Source organism: Leptosomus discolor, chromosome 15, assembly GCF_034619465.1.
Source record: "Leptosomus discolor isolate bLepDis1 chromosome 15, bLepDis1.hap2, whole genome shotgun sequence".
Taxonomy (NCBI): Eukaryota; Metazoa; Chordata; class Aves; order Leptosomiformes; family Leptosomidae; genus Leptosomus; species Leptosomus discolor.
In genome coordinates this window covers 133,853-158,241 of record NC_141405.1, presented here as the reverse complement: position 1 = coordinate 158,241, position 24,389 = coordinate 133,853, and the positions used below count along the sequence as shown (strand labels likewise).

The following is a 24,389-nucleotide window of genomic DNA, read 5'->3' as shown; positions in this document are numbered from 1 at the left end:
GATGGGACCAAAGCCAGCGCCTGCAATCAAGAGCGGCCTTACGCACCTTCAGCTCTGCTTCCCTGCAGGTGATGAAGGGTTCTACGTGCCCTGTGGTGGGCAAACAGAGCTTATCTTCTGTCAGCGGCACCCCAGAGACACAGCAAGCCCAACGGGTCATGAAGTGCTGCGCTAGAAGAAGTCCCAGCGAGCTTCTCCTTGCCACCAGCCAAGATTCAACAAGCAGCACCAGACCCCCTTTCCTAACAGACACTACCGTGCACCCTACGGCCACCCACCCCACCTTAGTCCTGCCACATCAACACATCAGATTTCAACAAATGGATACCGAGTAAAGACCCAACAATCGCCCAGCCTGCCCTGGAGGGAAGCAACGCAGAGCTCAGTACAAAAAACCAATGATCAGGTTAAATCTGTTTCTAGTTCCGGTCTAGCACCAGAAAACTTTGAAAACAACTTTTGGAAAGCGGAGAACAGAAGTGGAGGGGAGGGATTAGACAAGTCTCCGGAGTGACAATGAACTTGGGAAGAACAGGAGGTTACTGAAAGTCATTTACTAAAAATCATTTTCAGCCAACACAACACCCAGATGTGAAGAACATCTCCTGTCAGCGTTTTTCTCCTTCCTCCACGCTCAACGTCACTGAATATTCAACCTGTCTGCTCTAAGAGTAAGCACCAACCATTGTGGATGAAGGGATAGCCCTGTAACAAAGAGGAGGAATGCGTTGATTTTACACGCAAACCTTCAGACCTTCCCGTACAAAAGTCCTGTGGTCTCCAACTATGAAAGTAATTTTCCTTTCATTGAAAACACACCACCCACATTACCCATAAGCAAAACTATCATAGTTCCCATTGTAACAAAGCATCAAATGGAGTTTTTCGGTAAGAAATGAAGTCACAACAGCTTAACTAGCGGAAAGAACTACACTTAAGCTAAATAGGCTCGATTCAAGTTTAAGCACCGCTACAATTACCTATGATTAGTAAAGTGCCATAAAACAGTGGGAACAACCCAACTGGTCAACACTGACCCCAGGTGCCACACAGATGCACCAGTACCAGCAAATGCATAATCCAGCCCAAATTCTCACAAGCCCTTTGATCATTAGCACATGAATGTGAACCATGCTACAGTCCTCTCTCTACCCGCAGGCTGGTGCTCCGAGGCAGCTTGGTCCCAATAATAATTTCCAAGTGAAAATACTTATTTATAATGGGAACTATTACATAAAAAGTAGTCTGTGTCCTAAGATCGACCAGAAGGAAGCTTTCCTCCCAGCTTATCTGATTTTCTATTCATTTAAAATATCATGTTTCGGGAGGCCACTTTAGAGTTCAATTCACACTGCTAATTTTCTTTGGCAAAACCCCATGTTATCTACAAACACTGGTTCAAAACCCAATTACAGTAATGTGATACCCACACCCTGTTGCATAGCAACTGCATAACACGTGGATATGGAAAATGTTGATAATCCAAAATAACAGCAGGTAACAGAGCTACTTACTACGTGCAAGCAGAGCCACATCAGCAACGTGCCCAGGTGGGATGTAGGAGTTCAAGAGGCTAGGAACACCAAAACTAAGAGGTGCCACCCCAGTCCCCCAGCTTGCTTGGGGCACTGTCCTGGACTCCCCCTGCCTGGAACGATCCTCCCCTGTGACAACGTCCTGGCTCACAGCTCATTCCTGCCCAACACCGCTGTGCCAACAGGCATCTCCTGCTTCCTCTCCACCTGGTGACCCCTACCCGGCCTCTGAACCTTGGAAAAGGGTGAAGTTCTACTTACCCTGCAAGCCCAAGGAAAGCTTGCTCAGGGAAGTTTAGCCAGAGAATATGAAGCAGACAAACGAACAGGTCTCTATCAGAGCATCTTCAAGGAGATTTCAAAGCTCAGCCAAGTGGTGATGGATTTTTCCTCAACCTAAGGACCATCCCAGAGGCTAGCATCAGTCCCCTCCAGCACTACATAGCTATGCTGCAGCAGAGATACTAGAGCTCTACGATATAAAAGCAATTAGAAGAGTTTCAACATAGTAGAAGAAATCATTCCCAAGTTTCTTCCTAAAAATCACCATTTTCCCCACTGTAATTCTCTTACCAAAAAAAAAAAAAAGCCCACGACAAACAACCAGTAAGAAAGAAAAATGTTCTCTCCTCTCCACCCCCAGAAGACTGCTCTGTAGTCTTTGCAAAGGGAGGAACTGGACACTGCTCGCCCCTCCCCAGCGCTGTCGCAGGGCATCACAGCCTTGTGCCTTTGCTGTCAGGTACTACCACAACGATTTGGCTGGCTTTGTCAACGGCAGTTGGTTGTCTTGTGTTGCTGTTCTCTCTAGTTTCAACCTGGTACTACAAACACAAAGGTCAGAATGACACAGAAAAAACATTTTGGGAGTTAATGCTAAATGTTATCTTATTTTTACGCAGTGTCTGCCCAAAACAGACCAAAATCAACCTTTTGAAATCTCCAGCAGTATTTGAAACTAATATTCCTTTCAGCATTTCTGCTAATACCAAGAGGAGATTGATGCAGCAGGTTCAGCCGAGCGGCCACGGGGAACCCTGGAGTCTCTGGTCCCCAGGTCAATCCATCAGGCATCTTGCTACGGAACTGGGAACCCCGTGGCCTCACTGTCCCAGGGCCAAATTCATCACTTTATCACAAAGGTATCTCTTGAATTCCTACCCTGAGCTTGGAGAAAGGCCATCAGGCCCAGATGTTTCGGACTAAAGACTCTGGACTCAAACCAGCATTTTTCAGCAAAACTCAGTTCTGTAAGAAAATTTCCAACAAAATTTTGAGATCAAACACCCCTGGAGTTATTTCAGAACAATGCGATCTACGTAGCCAAGAGACATATCTGATAGTGCCCCTGCACTTCGATGCCAGCCAGTTCATATTATGGCATCTTTTTTCAAGTATGAGATTTACACGCTGAAGTGTTTCTTACAAAACTCTGTTGGGAGAGAGTAGAGAGGAATTTTGTCTGCTTCCATGTCCAAGACTTGTAGTACCGTCACACTGGAGGATTATTCTAGTTCTTGACGTCTAACAACAAAAGCAGTTCACTGGGGACAAAAGTACATCACGTCCACACCCAGAGGTCAACAGAAAAGGACCAGAGTCAGGCAGCGAGGCAGAACATTTTTCACAGTACATGGCACAAACAGGATAATACCTTATCCTCTTATTTGTTTTGGGATGCATAGGGATAAAACAAATTTTAATACATGAGCAAGTCAGAAAAAAAAAAAAAAAGTTAGGCTCATAAGACTTACTCCATCCAAGCTTGCAAGGAAGTTACTGTATTATTTTTTATTTATAATAATTATAGTACCATTATTTTATCTGTTTTTAAGCGATCTCAGGATGCTTTAAGATACCAACTTCACCATTCTAAAAGAATCCCATGTTTGTCACAGTATTTATGCTGGTGACAAACGCAGGTTTGAGCAAGGAGCTGCTCCCAGCACTCGCCTTTCTGCTCCCACCCCGCTGCGCTGAACTGCGCACACGCGCCCTGCACGCAGGTGGCCATGGGGCCCACCCGACGTCTGGGCGCAGCCAGGTGTTACCTGCCATTTCCCGGCTGGATCTAACAGCAGGTTTTACAAATATCTAAGCAGTATTTAAAGAAGCAAGAAAGCCACACGTCCCATTCAAACAGTGGACAATAGTGATCCATCTGCACACAAGCACTCGGAGCAACCAGCTCCATCCTGCTTTCTGTTCTTGCCACGGTCAGAGCATTGCAAGATGTTGCGCTTCGTTTTCTGGTTTCAAGAGGTGCCAATTACCAAAGCGGTTCCATATGTTAGATGTATTTATTGCAGAACAGATCAGCAAAGAACTGCAGCTGCCTGGCAACTGATAAGCATGATAGAGTCTCTCCGTTTTCAGTACAGATGCCACAAGTAGATCTGTGTTTCAGGACGAGAACAAGGCTGGGGCGGCCTCAGCACCAGTCTGGAAGGGATCTTCCCCAGCACCACTGGCAGTAGATGGCATCAGCCTCCTTGCTGCATCCGTCCAGGCTCTCACCTGCTGCTGCACACACCCTGAATGTTCCACTATACACCAAACACAATCCCTCCAGGCTACAGGAAGGGTTGCCCTGATGTCAACCCACCCCCAGCTCAGAGCCTGAGCTCTGACAATTAACAGATTGTCCTCCTCTACCACCTCACCCCAACGCCATGCCATTGCACCCAAGCTCCTTTTCACACTGTGTCTACCTGGTATTAAAGAAAAAAGTCTAACACAGAAAAGGCTAAAATCCCTCTGTAAAAAACCAGCTCCCACAAATCCTATAAGCAAAACTCTGCCATTTAAACTTTCTTTAAAACCCAACATCCAAAACTTAAAAACCACATGGCAAATCTGCCAACAGTGCTCTACCTATGGATTGGTTCTGTTGCCTCACCCCAAGCCCAACTCCTTTGCTGCTTGATATTTTGAGTTGTGTGGGACACCAGTCTAACATTGAACAAGTCACAGCACCAGTGATTTTGGGCACAATAAGCCATAATCACCAGAGGACGCGATGACATAAGCATCAGAGAAGCAATATATTCTAGTCAGTGTCTAGGAGAGCAGGAGAGAAGACAGTTTCTCCATGCAAAGGCAGGAGGAGACATGAGCTGGAAGCACACTTGGAGGTAATGGGAAAACCAGGAGAATCTGCCAGACAGCACTCACCAGCCTGCTTGGTGGTGAGCAAATCCAGTTCAAAGCACTCTTCGGATTCCAACAATACCTCACGATAACAACACGCCCAGAAACATGGTTTTCTTATTCTCTCCTGTGTTGTAACCGTTCAGGTTTCAACCATCAAGTTTTCTGGGAAATCTATTAAAAGCCTATTAGGCATCCAACAGCCCACTCACCAAAATCACCATGACGCAAGAGCATATGGTTCCTACCAAGCATGACTTTCTTTTAAGCCTGAATATCACCTTCTTTCCAATAATGCCTAGGCCAGCAAGTTATCGAGTGATGTGGGACAGAGCAGTCACCTCATTTTCCCCCCATAAATCCTAAAAAAACCCTCTGAAAAGGGGAAGGGACAGAGGAAGCACTAAAGTTAGAGTCTTTTAAAGTATAAACTGAATTATAAACTCTCAAGCTGCATTTCGTTGCCACAAATAGCAAATATTTAAAAATAAAACATTATTTTTAGCCTAAAGTGGTGCTTAACGATTCCAGAATAAAACACTGCCCAGAGACAGCGATATGTCAGCGTTTGAAAACGCTGAAGCAGCCACGTCCTGTTCACACTGAACACCAGCTCACGGGGAGCAAGCGAGAAAGCGTTTCGGACCCTGTCTCTAACATGCAATTAAAACCTTCCCCAATTCAGCCAAAAAACGGAGGGACAGTACTTGAGGAGAACGAGCCAGATATAACACCTTGGTATTATCTACAAGGGTAAAAGAAATAAAATTATACAGAAACTCCTGGAACAGTTTCCTAGATCTTCTAGCAAAGGCTATTCTGCACAGGACAATTTATTCCCCGCAAGCAGCAACTGCAAGGTCAGGATATATAATTTCAGCTGCTCACAGACAGGTACACGATTTACCAAAAAGGGGCTGTAAAGGAGAACAGACGGAGCTTGTGCCTTTCTGCTTCTTTACAACGCATCACAGACAGCCAGAAAAAGTAGGAAAGCAGGCTAGGAAAATAAATCCCCTCTCTATGGTCTCAATTTGAGAATTTTTTTTTTTTTTTTGAACAGGGGGAAAAGCTAAATTAACATGGGGAAAAAAAAAAAATCATCAGTGTTGAAATATCTACAATTACAGCTAGGTTTTGTTTTCTTTTTAAACAGTTTAAATCAAGTGCCTGAAGAAGCAGCTGGGAAACTCCCTTTTGCTGAAAGTTGAGGTTTATATCCCTGCTAGAGCTCTCCATAAGCCCTGCTAGAAAACTAAAGATGAGACTTAACAAACAAGTGTTTAAGATCATAACTCTTATCGAGAAATCCTGAACGGCTTAAAAAAAGTTAGAAACTCATTTTTCCTTAGCGGTAATCTGCCCAGCATTTCTGATCACCGTGAAGACAGATGAAGGAAGACAGCTTCCCCCCTCCCCACCACAGTGTGGATGAGGTAGGGATTGACTAACTGTGGAAAAATCCACATAATTGAGAAGACAAATGTTGAACAGTTATTTTACGGCCTAAACTATTCAAGGAAAAACGCTAACCATTCCAAGAGGCCAGACAGACTCATTGTGTATGTGTGCGAGTATGGAGGAGCCGGGTCGCGTTTCAGAAGTGCAACGCCTTCATCCTCATCCAGGTTGTGCCTTGCTGGTTTATCTGTTTCTGTAAGCGCTGCGTCAAGCTATTAAAAAAAAAAAGTACTGAAAGAAAAAGTATCATCTCCCAGCATTATGCGTGCACAGTGTAGCAAAAATATACACGCAGGCTCGGCAGCATGACCTGCTATTAAGGCCATTTGTTGCTTCCCATGAGAAGGCCCTATTTTCAGTTGCTTAAAACGATGAAAAACTTTAACGACTCGGGCTCAAGATTCCCAATGTGGATGTCTGCCTCCAGATGAATTTTTAAAAAATAATTAAAGTTTCAGCCAAAGTATCTTGGCCATTTCAGAACAATGCTGTTTTTTCCACGTTAAGACTCTTCAGTGGCCTCAAGAGCTGCAGTACCCCAATGCTTTCACATTACGACACACAGAAGTTGTGAAGAAGAGGGAGATGGAAAAGGACCCAGAAGGGGAACTAGTTGAGCAAGAACGCTGGAATACGGATGGGTGGTTTCAAAAGTGAGGATCAGACATTCAGAAAGGGAGATTAAAGATCAACTCAATAAAAGTAGCAGAAGGAGAAGTCTGAAGGAAGCCAAGTTGTAGAAGAGGCAGGAAAGAAAGAGCTAGAGAAGGTCACAACAGAAAATAAGAGTTGTCTAATCCATCTCTTGCTCTAACTCAGCTCAAGCTGCCAGGAAGAACACACATTCTTAAACCCGTCCCACAACAGGGACTTCCCAACCTCCTGCCATGGGCCACTTCACTGCTGCTGGAAGGATTTTCCTGTTCCTTTTGACCTTGACTCAATGCTATTACCAAAACCCTTCTCCCTCCCCTCTCGAACCACCTCGTTTCAGTCTTCAAGAACTTTGTGTTCCCATGTCAGACTTCTTTTCTTTAAACTCAGCTACCCCAGCAGTTCATCTGTCCTGGTGGGTCATGCCTCAGTGCTTTGAATCATCCTTTTGTCTACCCTGTGGGCCCTCTCCTCAGGTCCACATTACCTGGAAGAGTTCTGGCCCAACCTGCATGCTGTCTGCTCCTCAGTGCCAAGCATAATGAAGGATCACATATTCTCCAATAACACATTGTACAGAGCCTTTTCCACAGTATTACACTATTTGTTCATGTTGAAGAGTTAACTCTACATGCTATACTCTACTTTGATTAAACCTTACAGAAGAGTCATCCTTTGCAGGCAGCCAGACTGAATTTCACTCTAGTTTCTCAAGACGATTTAGAGGAGTCCCAGCATTACTCCCCACATAGCTGCAGTCTTTCCCACCTTTGTATTACACAGGAGTAAGCACGCTGTGTACTTGATCACCCATGCCCTTAACAACAATGCTGAACAGAACCAGACCGACCCACGCAGCAGAACTTATGACATACTTTTATTCCAACTATGAACGGCCAGTTCCTAATTTCTAATTATCCAATCAACGGCAGATCTACTCAAGATTATTCATTTGAACCCATGCTTCCATAAACTACTTACAAGAAAGTCTCATGAGACAGCATCAAAGCCATTCTTGAGTCAGTGACACCCTATTCTTTTCCCCTACTCATAATGCTCTTCCACAGAGTAAGTCCAAACTCATTTGACACAACTGACTCTTAACAAGGACTCACGTGAGAGCCGCTGCAGGCTTGTCATCTCATCAATACTTACAAACAGCTTGTTTTGCTGCACCAGAGCTCTCCCAGCAGAGTTTGACTGCTAGAAACCCACCCCACCAGAGCCTGAAAGGCAGCACAAAGATGCTTACTCCTTATTCTTACCTCTGCTGTCAGCACCCATCCGGGAAGCCCACAGGCAAGACATCTCACACCTCTCTCATGCTGCTCTACATCATCCAACACTGGTAAAATTACCCTGTCAGCCTACGTTGCAGAGGTCCCTGTGTAGGTGTTCTCATCTGGCTGCTGACCCAGGCGTGGAGACAGATCCACACTGCCGTGGCTTCCCTGTCTTGTTCAGTTTTCTTTTTAACACCACCAGGAAATCTTACAGATAAACAAACACTGGAAAAACTGAAGCAGCAAAGTCATGTACTTAAAAGGTTGGAAAATGCTATAAATAATACTACTTTGTATAGACACATTTTTTCAATCCAATGCAACCTCAGTGTAACCTTGGTTTTCACTACACAGCTCCTTCAGCAGGCAGCACAGGCAGGGCTCATTTCCTTGACAGATACCAAATATTTTGTTTTATCCTCATCATCCAGCACAAGGCTGCATTCCTTACGGACTGCATCTAACTCCAACTCTGCTCTGAAGAGTTAAAAGCTTCCTCCCAGACCTTCCAACGATGGCCCTCCTGACAGCAAGTATGAGTGTGTTTTGATTTCGACATCTTCCTTGGGAGATGAAACACTATCATCCCCAACTCAGAAGGCAAAATAAGAAAATTAACAGTTAAGGTTTCTTGTGCATGTTTAGTAAAAGAGGGTTTGAATCTCTTCTTAAAGAGCCATATATAAACCAAACCTCCTCTATCCTTCGAAACAGTATTTAATATATGTATTTCAGGGACATAGTTTAACGGTGGACTTGGCAGCGTGAGGTTTATGGTTGGACTCAATGATGACAAAGGTCTTTTAAAAAGCTAAATGATTCTATATTCCCCAGGACTTCATGGAGGGTGGCCTAGATGATCCTTTCGGGTCCCTTCCACCTCAAACCATTCCATAATTCACTACACCCAGAGCACAGCCCACACCAATTTCTGTTGATGGCCAATGTTGAAAATCTGGGCAAATCAGACCTTACAATACCAAGTCAGACACACAGAAGTGAATCACTTCTGAAAAAGCCTGGTTAAGATGGCTAACCACCACCACATGGAGCTCCTGGCCAGGAGCAGAGAGAGTTTTATGCTCTAAGGCAATATTTATCTGCTGCTGCCACAAAAACTTCTCACAATCCCTGCCGTACTCACTAAACATTTTCCCACACCTGGAATAAATGAGACAAGAGACCTTACGAAGAGTTTTTGTCACCAGATATGCTCAATTCAACCCCAGAAGAGATCTAGTCCTATGCACAAAACAAGGTAGGGCCTGCAGAAAACAGCATGCAATTGTTTTAAGCCTAGAAATACACCCAAGAAGTGCCATCTAACCTCAACTTTGGCATTCCCCAACTTCCAAGTGTTCATAGTGAGACTAAGTATTCCACTATCTAGATTACTCATGACAGGAAGCAATGTTTTAACATGGGTGTTAATTTTTCCCCCAAGAAGGGTTAAATCCACCTAAACGGCATGCAATAAAGACAGAACATTTTCCCAATAAAACTGAAGTTGTTTCTACTCCATACAATAAGCTTGGGAAGCAAAATAAAAATCTATCTGCATAGTATGAGGTCAGTCAGGCTATGAATAGTTATTTTACATCTGGATATCAAAAACATATGCTTCTCTGTTGAGGCTTTTAAAAAACCTGAACCTGCTGGTGCTCAGCCTTTCTCAAGGAATGCTGAACACCTTCAGATCCCAGTGACCGGAGGGCTCGAGCCATCTCGGAAGGGGGGCAAAGCATGCAGGACTGTAACTCTGTATGATGAAAACATATATTGTTTAGACAAGATGATGAACATTTTTTAAAATTTAATCTGTAATCATTTCTTATTTACAAACTAATCCTAACAATGATGTAATATATCCACAGCCCCATTGGTTTCAGTCTCATAACTCAAACATATTCCATACACAATGCTAATTAGTTTGTATTATAGCAAAAATGTCCTTAATAAACAGAAACGTGAAACAACTTCAGGGCTCCTTTTTGATTATGCAATAGCCATGTAAAATAATCTTCAGGAGAAGCACTTTACTGTACACATCCCTTCTGGGCTGTCGGCACCAGAAGCGTCAGACTTGGGGCTGCACGCCGCCCCGGGAGTGCTGAACCGCAGCCCTGCTGCACTGGAACTTCTGACGCTGTTTTCAACAAGTCTCTGCGTCACCAAGAACACTTTCACTCCCTCTTTTTGATTTTACAAGAGTACTTCTCCGTGTGCATAGAGCAACAGCTCGAACAGGTCTCCAGTCTCAAGTGGAGTCTCTAAACCGCACTCTGACGGAAGCCCGTCAGGCTAACAGGAATGGTGCACCAGGGAAGCCCCAGGCTTTGATACTGAACTGGCGACAGGCTGAGCTGAGTCCTCCGCAGAGGCCTGCGTGCCACCCACTATGACCAGAGGTGACACGGCAACCTTCAATTGCAGAGCTATTACAATAAAAAATAAATACATAATTCTTCAATTTTGGGTTGGTTTTAGAAATTTGATTTTGACAAGAAATTAAAAAAGGTTACATACGCATGTAATTAAAGCCTCACTATGAGAGATCGTTTGCTTAAAGTAATCCATTTTGGTTAAAAACATCCTGGATATTCACTCTGACTGTGTACAGCATTGTCTTGACCAGTAAAAGGACATAAACAGCGGTCTCGTTTTGCAGCTTATCTATTTATGAACATATTTATGCTCTGACACAAATTTTAAAGGAGCCGGGAGCAAAAGAATCCTCCCGCAGCGGTGTAAGCCAAATGGAGGGTGACACGGTAGAAATGCCAAACACAACACATTTTGCAAGCTACCCATATTTACCACCCGTCAGAGTACTACGTTCTCATGCAAGCATGTCACAATGAGGAAACAGCATCTCTATAAGGGTAAAACAAACAGCCTTCAGAATTTCTGAAAGCATTCTTCCCAAATTATTGCACTAGATTAGATTGCCTCATCAACAGGGCCAGAGGCCATTTACACTATTTTCTTTTCTGTATTTTTTTTTTTTTTTTTTACATAACAGATGAAAGGACTACAGAAAGTTTTCTGGGGCCAAATTTGGAACTAATGATGGGAAAATTCTTTTGCTAATCCCCCATCTCTCCCACTGCTCGCAGACTCCTGAGGCTGGAAAAAAACAATGTCTCCTGGTACCCTGCTTCTACTTTGCTCATCAGTGCAAAATACTATGCTCGGGAGGTTTGACCATCAGCTTTGAGCAGAGCCATAAAATCTCAAGGACAGAGCTATACCAAAAATCTGAGTAAAGAACAACATGAGACTCCAATTAAAACTTGGACGCGTTGCAATGAAATCAAAGGATGGGACTCATCTCGCTCAGCGCAGACGTCTGCAAAGCAGCCACCTCCAGCTCAGCCCAGGCTCACTTCACGATCCGTGGGGAAAAACAAGCTTTTCCAGGACACGCTGTGTGTCCTGCCCTGAGGTGGCCGTGTCAGGCAGGCTGGAGGGATCACACCTGAGCAATCCTTGCTGATGTCTGCTGGCTACGGAGGAAGCCTGGAGAGATCAGCCGAAAGATGGGTGTCGCAGGGACGTGGAGCTGAGCGAGGCTGGCGTCACCCCGTCTGCCCCAGGAGAAGGATGGACTCTCCTGGAGAGCACAGCAACCGCCGCAGCTGGGCTCGTCTGCAGGATGCCCTCTTATAAACCTCGAACATTACTCCTTGTCACCGCCTGACAGCCCACCAGTGAAGTAAAAATAGATACCACCAAGTAACTACCCTTCCAAAAGCAAAGTTTAATCATTTTTCAGTCATTTAACAAACACAAAAGAATTTACACATACCAACTCTACTCTGAGAAGTAAACTTTGCATAATTAATCGGGATGCCTCCGATACTTGTGCATCTGCAAACGCACAGCTACACCAACTGGCACTTAAGGGAAAATGCCTTGGGCCACCTCAAAGAGCTGGGAAGTGCAGATATCTCAACGGAACAGAGAACCCGAGCTGCCAGGGAAAGAAAAAAGCAAGCCTGAATAATAATTTGTCTGGAAAATAAGTAGAGTTACTCAGCTCCCTAAAGTCTGTTTCATTAACTATCAGACATTATCAGCTACTTCTGAATTAAGCCGTATTTTATCATAATGCCAGAACAAGCCAAAGGCACCTAATGAGTTGCAGAAGGTGGGAACATCCAAAGCAGATCAGCAAAGTGGAAATCAAGCTTCCCACAGAAACGGGCAATTTGATGGAAAATCTGACTCAAATAAAAAGAAATACTGACGCAGCATTTAATGAAGATGAACTTCCCCTGCCTCCCCACAACACAGACACTCCCATTATCATTCAGCACTAGGAAGGAAAGAGATTCCAAGTAAGGGGAAATTACAGAGCAGTTATCCTCATCAACCTGACCGTGTAGCAGTGACAGGAGATTGGCAGAGTGCCTGAGAGAAGTCTGTAGATAGTTAAGCACAGGGCACGAAATAAGATGTGCAAAGGGAAAGCAGCCCCTGGAAAATGCGGCCAGGGATTTCAGCTTTTCCAGTGTGCCAGTGGCGACAAAATGCCCAATCATATCCCCCTGTATCTGCCAAAAAAAAAAAAAAAAAGGGGGGGGGGGAATTGCATAAAGTCAGAGAAAACATGGGAGTTCCACTAGTGCTTAAGGCAAGTGCTGAGTGATCTGGTTCCCCCTCTGTAAAAGCCAGACTATTTCCCACCTTTTTCAAACTGCTTAAAGATCTACAACCGACACACCCTGCATGGCTGGCAGGTTTTATTCTCGTGATTGTAGAACAGCGAGAAGCAGAGGCAACTCGGGGTCTTCTGTTCCCCCAGGATCTGGCCCACAGTCAGCAGCAGGCAATCCTCACCACTTTGTACTCTGAGCACTCGGGAAAGCTTCCATCTTTTGAAAAGGAGTTGCCTGTAGCTCAAAAAGGAGCTCACATGAAAACATTAGGAATTTTGCTCTAGGCTTTATAACTATCCATAAGACAAACAAAACTGGTCTTATTGGCATTATTTGTAAAAAGGAGGGTTAAATGCATTCCCAGTTTCACAGATGTTTCAAGGCTTCATTGCTAGAAAAAGTCTGGCACGGTCACGCAGCAATGCGATGAGATGGTACAATACACATTACCTTCAAGGTCCCAAAAACATAAGGATTTGGGGAACCTTCCCCTACCCCCAACAGAGGGAAATGGGACACAGATCATGTACTTTCCTCATGAGAAACTAAGGTTTCACAGAGGATTAGTAAACATGCTCATGCTTCCCACCTGTTTTCTATTTAGAGCAAAAAAAGCAATTAATACGGCTTTTCAAACAACAGTTAATAGAAGAAACTTATGAAACAGAGATTTCTAATTGAAAATGTCTTTACTCACATGAGGCAGAGGATCAAAATATGACAAGACCACTAAGCATAGTTTCTCCCAGCTGCACAAACCATTTCTTAACAACCCTAAGATTAATAAACAAAGACATATTCTGGACATTTCATATCCCTCCCGGATTTAGCCATGTATGCTAGGCAAACATGAGAAAGCCGTCCTCTCACTTCACTCTCAGTTGGAACGGAGCTCCCAAGCAAGTCCTTCACATTACGTGACTGTTAACACAGGAACCCCCACACTCTGAGCAGGCACGCAGAGAAACACAAGGGGGAAAAAATACAGGTCCAGGAAGAAGCTGATTTAAGCGTCTCATTTATTAGCAAGTAAAAGGACATTTACCTTCTCGGTGGTTAAGTACAACACGACCCAAGGATAAACCATATGGCCCAAGCCTTTGTGCAAGGGAGAAAGCTGGCAGGGCTCCAAGGCTCTAATTGAACTATTACCATATCGTAAGAAACGCAGAAGTCAGAAAGACTGGAGGATCTGCTCTCCTAGGGACAGTTCATGTCGTGCGAACAACTGAGTGGGTAACAAAGCAGATTTAACAGGAGAGCAATTCCACCATGTGGATACTCGCTCATTTTAAAGAAAATAGGTACTCTTCTAGTTCAATATTGCACTTAATTTGATCCTACATTCAACGCCATGAAACCTTCAAAATCCAAATCATTTGTAGCAAACAATACAACACTTCTCCTTTAGTCACTGGCTCAAGACTTTTCCATTTAGTTAATAAGGAAAGACACAGAACAAGAATGCTCAAGTGAAACCCAGCAACACACAAAAGCTCACCACAGAAACTGTCATAAAACCAAAAAAATCCAAAAAATCGAGTACAAAATTAATCTTGCACTTTGCACAAATAATCACCAATCTTTTCTTTCAAAAGGCAGGCTTGATAAAAATACAGCAAGTGTAACACATTGTATGTGCACAACAGGGTACGTCATGAAACAAAATAAAACATCGGGTCATGAACAGAGAGAATCTGTAGTGGTTGCTGACACACAGACCTTTACAGTCTTGTCTTGTTACGTTGTGGGCAAAAAGCAATGCGGTAGGAGGAGTGAAAAGAAAAACAAATCACAATCTTACATAAAAATGAGGCAAAATGAGTCTCTATGAATCTTGTTCTTACCATTCTGTTCATCCAGCTCATTCCCAATTTCCTGCCCCATTTGCTTTTGCCGGGAAATGATTGACGAAAGAGCATCGAGTCCAGCATCTTGCTCTGCACCAGAAAAATATATAAAATTACATGAAAAAAATGCTGGTATGCCAGGCTATGCACCATAAAAGATGGTGAAGTGAAGAAAAAGATCTAGTCTGTGCTTAAAGAGTTAAAATGTATTAAGAAAAATACATCAACACAACCTGAAAATGAATCCTTACAGCAACAGCACTTTTAAAATAAGGTGAATGATGGGTAAATAATTTGTCTGCTCTGGCTGGGACATTTAGCTGAGGGTCCCAAAACCAAAAATTCAACATTCAGCTGTTACTCAATCATAAATGCAGGAGATTTTCTGGCACACACATAGAGATCCCTGATTAGCCTTTTTAAATTTTCCAAGAAACTTTTAACATGAATAAAAGACAAATAGGTGATGCAAACACCAAAGAATTCAAATAGATTTTTAAAGCTGGAAGAGGACACAGAGTGCATGGAGGAGAGCCTGAGACTGAGGGGACAGGGCAGGCAGATAACGTTTGACGTGCTCCCACCAGCTCCGCAGACACTCCTTTTCTGAAGGACCATATCACCCCTGCTATCCCGGTTTGCAGGTACCATGCAGTCCTTAGTAAGCGCCTTAACCAAAACGTGGAGCTCTGCTTGCCTGAAGTCACCAAGAAGTAGAACAAGAGGAGATGCTGGAGGCTGGGCAGCTGGTGCTCTGCCAGACTGCTGCAGGCTAGGAGCTAAAAGCCGTACAGGATGGCCAGACCCCCTTTCCCTTCACCAGGACAAAGGTCTGACCCCAACAGCTCTTGCAGCCTCCCCAAGGAACACCTATGGTGTCATCAAACACTGGAGCTGGAGGTTTCTCCTGGACCATCCAAACAGAGTTCATGCCGTTCCCCTGAACTGCAGCCACAAATGTGGCTTCACACGCAGACAGAAGCGGGCCTTACCTGGACACTGATTTCATTTGAGCACTTCCAGTACTTGAATGGCACAGAAATTACCTCATTAACCACCCGATGTCCTCAGGCTGAGGTTTCCCAGCACTTCCAAAGCTTGAGATTCCTTATGGATGCTGAAGGCCAAAATCTAAAGACCCTTTTTAGATCAGTTAATTCTTACCCCGTTCCAGTTCAACACCACATATATGTGCCCCAGTCTGAAGCACAGCAGTAACACCACTACACTCAGTGCAATTAATGAGATCTCCACTGCAAACCAAAGCCATGAATATAGTCAACACCAGGTATGCCCTGTAAAGTCTTTGAAAATTTGATTTAGGATGCTTCCAGTTAAGAATACTGCAAGCACAATACTCTTCCTGCAAACAGAGAGAACAACTACCTGGAGCTATTACACTGAACATCTCCAGATAATAAAACTTCAGCACAGGTTATTGTATTGACTTTCTTGTAAGGGCTCCTTCTCAGAGTCCTACTGATGCTTAGTTAAAAAAAAACAAAAAACAAAAAAAAAACCAACAAACAAACAAAAAAAAAAAAAAAACCAACCCCAGAAAGATTCTTGTACCTTCTATGATCCTTCGCTGCTGCTGCCTCAGATCATCAAAGCCAAGCCCTCTGGTTTCCTCAGATTCTTCCAAGAGCCATGGGTTAGTCACACCTCGTTTGACCCCTCCCGTCATTAGGCTAGATCTGAAAATAACTTCAGTAAATAATTTTCATCACAAAACCCCCTCATCATATAATTTGTGCTTGCAAGACTTCCATCTCTGTCAGCCCGTGTTCATATTTGCTGCTCTCCATGTGATTCTCTGCAATTGTAGAAGAAATAAGGCAAAAAGAATCTGTCTCCCATCACAAATACATCTCACGGGCTCCATAACTGCCCAGAATTGGTAAAGCAGGGAGAGAATTAATTTTGCAGTGAACGATTAAGCTATATGGTAAAATGTATACCATTTATTGTACAATACATTAAGTATTGTTTGCACGTAGAACACACAGCATTCAAAACTGCTTTAAAAGAACAGGGTTACTGGAAATGCAGGTATTATTCACGTATTTGCTATGTGATCAAAACACAAACTTAGAAAAACACTGAGGTACAGCCTGAAAGCTTCTGACAGCAAAAGGATCAACACGTTAATACAGATGCAAATCAGATGAGACTACTAATTTTCTGCAACCCTGACCAAACCTGAACGGGAACATTTCTGCATTTCAATAGCTGTAGACAGAAGTCACACACTCACTCTCCTGCATTTCCTAGTCTGGCATCAACATGAACAAGAAGCCAGGCACAGATGCTCTTAAATGAAAGAGTAATCAAGTTTGGGTTTTCTTTTAAAAGAATTATGACTTGAGGTTGTTTGTGTTAGAGACACTTCCCTGGTTACAATGGAAAACAAGTTTTTCACGTCCAGGGCACATAAATTCAAGCAGTAAAATGAAATGCCACTTAAATATTTTTCTCAATACCAGATTTCTAGTTTCCACCTTTCAGCTTTTCATTGGTTTCTCCTACAAGAAAAACATATGACAGACTGTGAGCCCCTTGAACCCAAAACTGCAACTCAGATTTGGGGTAAGAGTCATCGTAAGATCAGCTCCTCAACAGCAGCATAGAAGCAAGAGGTTTTCCTTTCTGCTTTGTTTTTTTTTTTTTTAAACTGTATTTTGTTCTCATTTTACCTTTGCCCTGTTTTTTCCCAAAGCACTTCCACAAACCAAACAGGAACAGTGAGCATTTTTAGGACCTTTCAAAGTCCCCAAAATTTTTAATTACGCTAAGAGCTAATTTTTTTTTTTAATTGGTTTGGGGTTTGTTGGGTTGGTTTTTTTTTTTTTTTTTTTTAACTGAGTCCAGGTCCCTTTTCTGTGAGATACAGTGAAACGCTGTGGGGTACATACATATGCTCAAAACCATATTGGGGTCAAAACCTTGTATCAGCAGAAGGTAACTGCACAAGCACCAGCGGAGGCAGGAGGAGCCCACGCACCCTGCTGATGCGGGGTTCAGCTCCGGAGGGTGGCTGGAGCCTACAGCAAGGGTATTCGAGCAACACCCAGAACTTGTGTCTAGGAGTTCCTCGAGGAACTGCGGTGAACTAGAGACATCTCCTGGCCATGAGATGAATCAACACTGCCGGAAAACCACCCCCACGTGAGTTTTGGGCCATCCATAAATTACGGGCACATACGCCCTCATCCGCGCAGCGCACACCATGCTCCATACTGCATTCTCAGCCAGTTAAATTCGAGAGCACTTAACCTCTTTTCACTTAAAATCTGGACATGTTCATTCAACTTCATCTCATGGCAGTAAATTTCTCAGGAAAAAAAACAAAAAAAGAATTTTTTTGCTGCAGGACTAAAAGTGTAAACCACAACGTCTCACATAACCGCCCTGACGATGCTGGAGCATGAGTCCAGACCAGCACCCAGACTGCCCCGCTGTGACCGGCTGGGCGACACCCAAAAGACTGGAGGTGGGATTCTTCGTTACTCCAGCCCTCTGCACCTCCAGTAAAACTCACACGTATTTAGCGAGGTAGGGAATCAGGCTCAGTTAGACAGAGATACACACCTGAGAGGCAGTTTCATGCCCTAGCCTTCTTCATTGCTTTGGGGGATCACACATGCTCTTAAGATTTTTCCAGCCTCACGACTGCTACCAGGTTCACAAGCCTAAACACATTATGCTTCCGACGATGCAAAGATCATCACCGTTCACCCAGTCCGGCAGTTCAATTAGCAAGCACACAAAATCCAGGGTTAACAACATCTGACAAAATTACTTAAATAAAGCAAACGGAACATAAAGCTCTTTGCCTGCCAAAAAGAGCACAACTATTTCTGACCGTTAAAAAAAAAAAAAAAAAGCCAAAGCAAGCAAATTTGAAATAATTTGCACCACTCACTCTCTCCCTCCACCCTAATAATCTGCCCTATTCTTGTAGGTTGGGTCATGACAACTGGTCTGCTCGTTACAATAATCTTTTTGACATGTTTGGTAACTACCTTCCCACACAACACAGCATAACTTCCTACTTCCTCTGATCTTACCATGTTTCGCTTTGGTGGTGTGAAGATTAAAGCTTATCCAATTAGCCACCCACTGCCTCCGCCAAGTTAATCACGTAAATCTTTGAAACCGTCACAGAGCAGTGGAGTGTGTGGATAGCTTTTGATTACAGGAGCAGATTTAACTAATTACGAGGCTTAGCAATGCGCCCAAGTATAAAAGATGATGGGGTTTAAAATCAGGGAGCTATGTCATTGCTTAACAAGGAAAGGCTTATCTTCCAGAAGGCATTGTTTCACTGATAATTCTTATAAAACTTCCAAGTAACTTAGATTAGTCAACCAGCACTTACTTTAGACCAAGGCCACACATCAAGGCTTACGGCTTTAGAAGACTGACCAGCAAGAATGAATTTTAAACAAAACCTGGGTCATATGACAATTGGTTGGATGATCACTTGAACATTCCCTTAACGATACAGTTATACAGTGGGGCTCTTTGAAGTGCCCAGGGCACCTCAGCTTGGCTTCACAGGTCAACCTCCAAGGCGATGGTGAAAAAGCGCGGGTATTCTCTCACTTACGATTTAATTGCTCACACTGGCAGGCAGTGTATTTTAGGAAACTCCACGCTAGTAAACAAAACAAGTATAATTTTAACATACAACGCAAAAGTTCTCTCTTCCCCCCAAAAACCCTGTGAGAAGCCACATGAGCACAAGCAATTCCAAATCCCCTCCAGGTACTCTCCTAGGTGGAGACTTCCCCACAAGAACCGCTCCAGCAGGGAAGCCTCAGAAGGGACAGCATTCCCTGCAGCTGGCAGAGAACTTCCCCGGCTCCACCGGCACAAGAACCAAGAGCAGGACATCCCATGCTCAAGGAAACGCCGTGTTGCTCTTGACACCATTTACCTGCAGTTCGGTTAACTGGTCCCACTGGCTTCAACGACTGGAAGCTGCACAAACCAGCTGCCACAGGGGGTGCCGGACAGCCCATTTGCAGAACACAGCTACCCTGTGGCACCTCCAGGACCACCGATTCCTGCCCACGACGCAGGCATGACAGCTTCACACCGCACGACGAGTGGCTCCCAACCACCTCGTGCTCGTACAGGGCAGCAGATGCTCGCGGAGGAGCAGGACGAGGCAAGCACCAAGCTGGAAGCGTGTTCGCAGTTGTACAGGCACACTTCTCTTGGAACAACACCTCCACTCGAAAGGCTGAGCGGCTGGGTGGCCGGGTTGTGGCAAGAAACTATGCAGAGGAGGTGCCCACACCAGGGCAGGAGTCCCCAAGGGACCATCACCTTTACAACAATGTTTTATTCTGCAGCAGTCTCACCGTCCGATGCAAACCCTCACAACGTACACTGCAATAAACATTTCCATCAGAGATTAATCTTGCTATCAAATATTAGCATCTCCTTTCTACAACATCCCTTACATTCTATGCAAGATTGGACAGAGCACAACATTAAATATATTATAAACCAGCTTATATAGTCCTCGTCGAAACAGTCTCACCTCTACAGCCCACTTACACTCCTCGGGAAGGAGAATTACAAGGGAGAATTCTTTCTAGAAAGAAACCGCATCTTTTATAATTACAATCAGAGAAAAGGTGAAGGGACAAATCTACTCCTGTGAGACTATTTGTCCTGTTCACAAAATGATCAAAAACTCCACGGCCTGCAGCTCACATCTCTGCACCCTAGGCAGCGGACTCCCCCTCGGTGCCATTCGGAGGGCTACTCGAGGGGCAAGACGCAGCACTAAGCTCACACACGAACCTCCGCGCAGCGGCTGAAGTTTGCCTGACCACAAGCAACAGGAACACGAGCCTCCAGGCAGGTCTCAGCTTGGCATTTGTTCTCCCTGCAGACCCAGCACGCCCAGGCCGGCATAACACAGTGACGCTGGGACAGAAACAACCTCGGGCAGGAAACTTCAGGTAGTTTTGAGCAAATTCAGGAGGCAAAACATCAAGCACGGTGCTCAGCCTTGAAAGCTGCCCTCCTACTGCCTTCCTGACGCTAACGAGCAATAAGCTTTAACAACAGGCACGCAGGCACAATGCCTAAAGTTATGGGGTCTGACTGACTTTTCTCTGTTGTGTTTAAGTAGCCTTTCTTCGCTACTCCTTACAAATGCAAGAATATACGGTTTGCCCGTAACCACAGCCCTGACCTCAGTGAGGTCCGTAAGGAGCCTCTGGCATGCTCTGAAAGGAGAGAGACAGAAAACGTCCCTTGAACACAGACCAAACCGAGGAGACTTCGCTATCTTACCGGAATCTTCCTTCGATTTGGGGTGGGCACAAAAAAAAAAAGGTGAGGACGCGCCCACACCTGCGCACGCTGTAACCTGCAGAACGCTCCCCCAGTGCGGCAAGCACAGAGACACAGGTCACGGGATGAGGAGGGTGCTGAGACAATTACGACCATGTCGGCTCATAACCACACGGCCAAAGACTCATTAATCCTGGAAAAATCCTGCCCCAACCCCTAGATCTGACCTCGTGACTCAAGCCTCAGACATTCTCAAGCATGGGTTTCTGGATGGACAATTCACCTCTTCTTCCACCCTTTCCACCCATCTCCTAGACACAAGGCTAATCGCATCACACGTCAGAACACCGTAGCTGCAGCCACGAGGGCTCCCAACAGTAACTGGCAGGGAGGAAGGAAATCAGGAAGTTTTAAAGGCACGTAAACAACTATTTTTAATCTCATTTTCCAAAGAGCATTTCCTCCTCCATAAACAAGAGCCAAACTCACAAAAGCATTTAAGCACCTAATGGCTTATGGATTAAAGTCGGGCGCTCGATGCCTATTTGGCATTAAGCAAAATGACTGTTTGGGTTAAGACCGCAATACCTTACATTGGACAGGAAAGCACTTAAACAGAAAAAATGGTAACACACATTAAAGAAAAAAAGAATATGGACTCTTCTAAAATTTATCTAGGGTAGCTACTTCTTGAGGTGCTTTGTGTCCCACAGCTATCAAAAGTTTTCTATATTTTTGAGAAATTCAAAGAGAAGTCAAGAAAGGCACGTTTATTTATTTATTCACTGGTGATTGACATCTACACCCTGCCTACCTGTTCAGCCAGGAGGAGGAATACTCTCAATTCCTTTGTCTCCACGAACATTTAAAGACTTATAAAAGTTTGATATGTGATTTACAGAAAGTCAACATTTCTGGTTGCTTTTTCCACTTCTGCCTTTCAAATGGTGTGAAACCACAGGGATTTCTGCCCCATTAAAGTCTCTGTTATAATAACCTGCACAGATCTCTTTCCAAGGAGAAAAAGAGTGGAGAAGATCCTGAAATTGCCTATTGAAAACCAATTAAAGAACATTTAACTGACCCTACTCAATCAAGCAGTCTCACGTAAACAGCCCAACCTTTCCCCTGGAAAATTCCAGTTGCATCTTAATTAAGGCCGACAACGCCGGAAGGTAAACTAATGCTATACCCAAGCAATGTAGCGTCCTGCCCTGTGTTCTGGCCCAAGTTGTCAGTTAGGATAAATACTAAGAGCATTAAGGCCACTGTACTTCACCATCAGAAACAGCTTTACAGCAGTTTTCAAAGGATGTAAAACTCACTGAATGGTGACCAAATATAAACGAAGATTAATTCTGGTGAAACTCTCACAGTTATAGGCCATGGGGAGAATAAATATGTGATCAGTGGTGCAAGAAGGTTAATGAAAGGAAAGACTGCTGGAAAGAAAAAGACTTCTGAAAATGTGTGCTGTCACATCAGAGATGGATTAGATATGGAAAACCAATACAAAACCAGAGAAAAGTGTCACTGCTAGAACTTACAATCAAACAACATGTGCTGATTTTTCTAATGCAGTGGGAAAAGCTGACTTTCAGACTTCAGACACACTAAGAGTGGCCCTTGCCATCGTACTGAAATCCAAAGCAGGCCGTTCCAGAAGTCTGTAGCAATTTTAGAGAAACCCAGTGCTGTAAATAGCAGCTTAACCCTACCAGAGGCTGTCACCTTCTGTCCCTACAGGCAGTACGGCAGGCAGGGGAGACAAGTTCCTTCCCCACAGACCCACGTATGGGCCAGGCTCAGGCCAGAGAGAAAGGTTTGACTCACGGGCACAAGATTCAGGCTACGTCTCTGCCCGTACCACTGAAAACAAGACCTACAAGGGAGAATATGGAAGGGGCGTGAATCCACCAGGCAGAGCATAGTTGGCATAGTTTTATCCATTTTTAATTAAAGAAGTTAAAAGAGAACTATAAAACTTCAAGCCTTGCAACACTAGCAAATAAATACTGTCTCTGATGTTGTGCTGGAAAATACTGGTTTCCCTGATCATTTCTAACAGAGCCTGAAATTAGCATGGGATTTTCATATTTTCCTCCCGTCTGCCCCGACACCTTCCCACCGCGGCAGCTCTAGGTTGAAACCTTCCCTCCGCCTGCTCCACAGCAGCAACAGGCCACCGCTGCCCTGCCACTGCAGGGACGGCCACACTTCGGAAGGTCAGATCAGTTTATGGACTGCTCAGAGCAGGCGACCCACAGGAGCTCTCTCGCACCACCAGTCCCCACAGACATTTTGCCTGCTTGCTGTTCTACATGTTTCGGTTGACTCCCCGATAGACATCGAAGCCAGCACCAGTGCATCAACTGGATTTGCACTGCGCTCTGCAGAACGCCAAACCTACATCAAAGCCTACAGTCTTACCACCCGCAGCGGGTGTTGTGCTGACAACGTCTGGTTACGCAGAGACGACAAGGCGCCAAGTGAAGCACGTGCTTTGGCTGTGCCAAACACCACACCAGAGAAACCAACCTCTACACCATGTCACCGAAGAGACCCTCATGAAACATGGATACACACGTGAACGCAGAAAACTATCAGTTAAACCTTGAGCGTCTCTTATATCTGCTCCAAGACAGATAAAGTGAACAAGCTAGAAAAAAAATGAATCTTATTTTTACCAGTTATGGTAGGATACAACGCTCACATTGGCACACCCCATTTTTTACCATACAGTAGCTTCAAAACTGTCTCTGGCTTTTTCAAGAGCACAGCGCTGAAAAGTGGCTGGTTCTCAAACAACATCAGCAAAAAGGCTCGAGTATTTCTTCAAAAGTGTGAGGAGTTAAAGTACAGGAAGTTTTGTTCTGTCCTAAGACTGAGGGCTGACATACTCCAAAAAGGTGAGAAACTTTCTCAGGAGGGCTCTAACGCTCTTGCTCCCATGAGTAACCTTACATGTGCAAAATGCAACGCTGCGTATGTGCTACAGAAAAGGTCCAGTGAGCACAGTGCATTACAAAACACCTGCCACTTAGAAGCACAAGCTACAAATTTTTAAAAACACGTATTTCTCTCACATGTCCGTACTGCAGAAGTACAGCTGCACTCTCCAGAGGCAGATCTCGCTACACCACGGATCGGCAGAGGTAAGGAAGCTCTGCTCAGCGCCGCCGTATGACCCAGACCACACAGGCAGCATTGTGCAGGGCTCTCGGGGCACAGCACTGCCCCTCGTGTGACCCACAGCCAGCCCAAGTCCGTGCCTGAGGCGTCAGAGCTTCACACACATCCACAAAACAGGTGCCTGCGCCCAACGGCTGCGATTCGTATAAGACTTCTGAGAATGTATGTTCACTTTTCTAAAAATATGAGGCTTTAAACCAAAGTTTCACCAATTACACAGTCTACGCTCGAGAGTAATTGCATTGACCCTGGAAATACAGCAAGCTCTGCAATCTCAGAGACAGC

General features: G+C 44.5%; 1 protein-coding gene across 3 annotated transcripts in view; it reads right to left on the bottom strand.

The window, feature by feature from the left end:
• The window catches only part of STX8 (syntaxin 8), a 107,174-nt gene that overhangs the window by 75,006 nt on the left and 7,779 nt on the right, over positions 1–24,389 (bottom strand). For 2 of the 3 annotated variants that reach the window (XM_086473400.1, XM_086473401.1), the window contains exons 5-6: positions 16,167–16,291; positions 14,592–14,684 (exon numbers count right to left, since the gene is read on the bottom strand). In XM_086473400.1, coding sequence (XP_086329526.1) covers positions 14,592–14,684; positions 16,167–16,291 — 218 coding nt within the window. Of the gene's footprint in view, positions 1–13,746; positions 14,481–14,591; positions 14,685–16,166; positions 16,292–24,389 lie in introns of those variants that run through there. The other variant, XM_086473402.1, reaches the window with a different exon arrangement.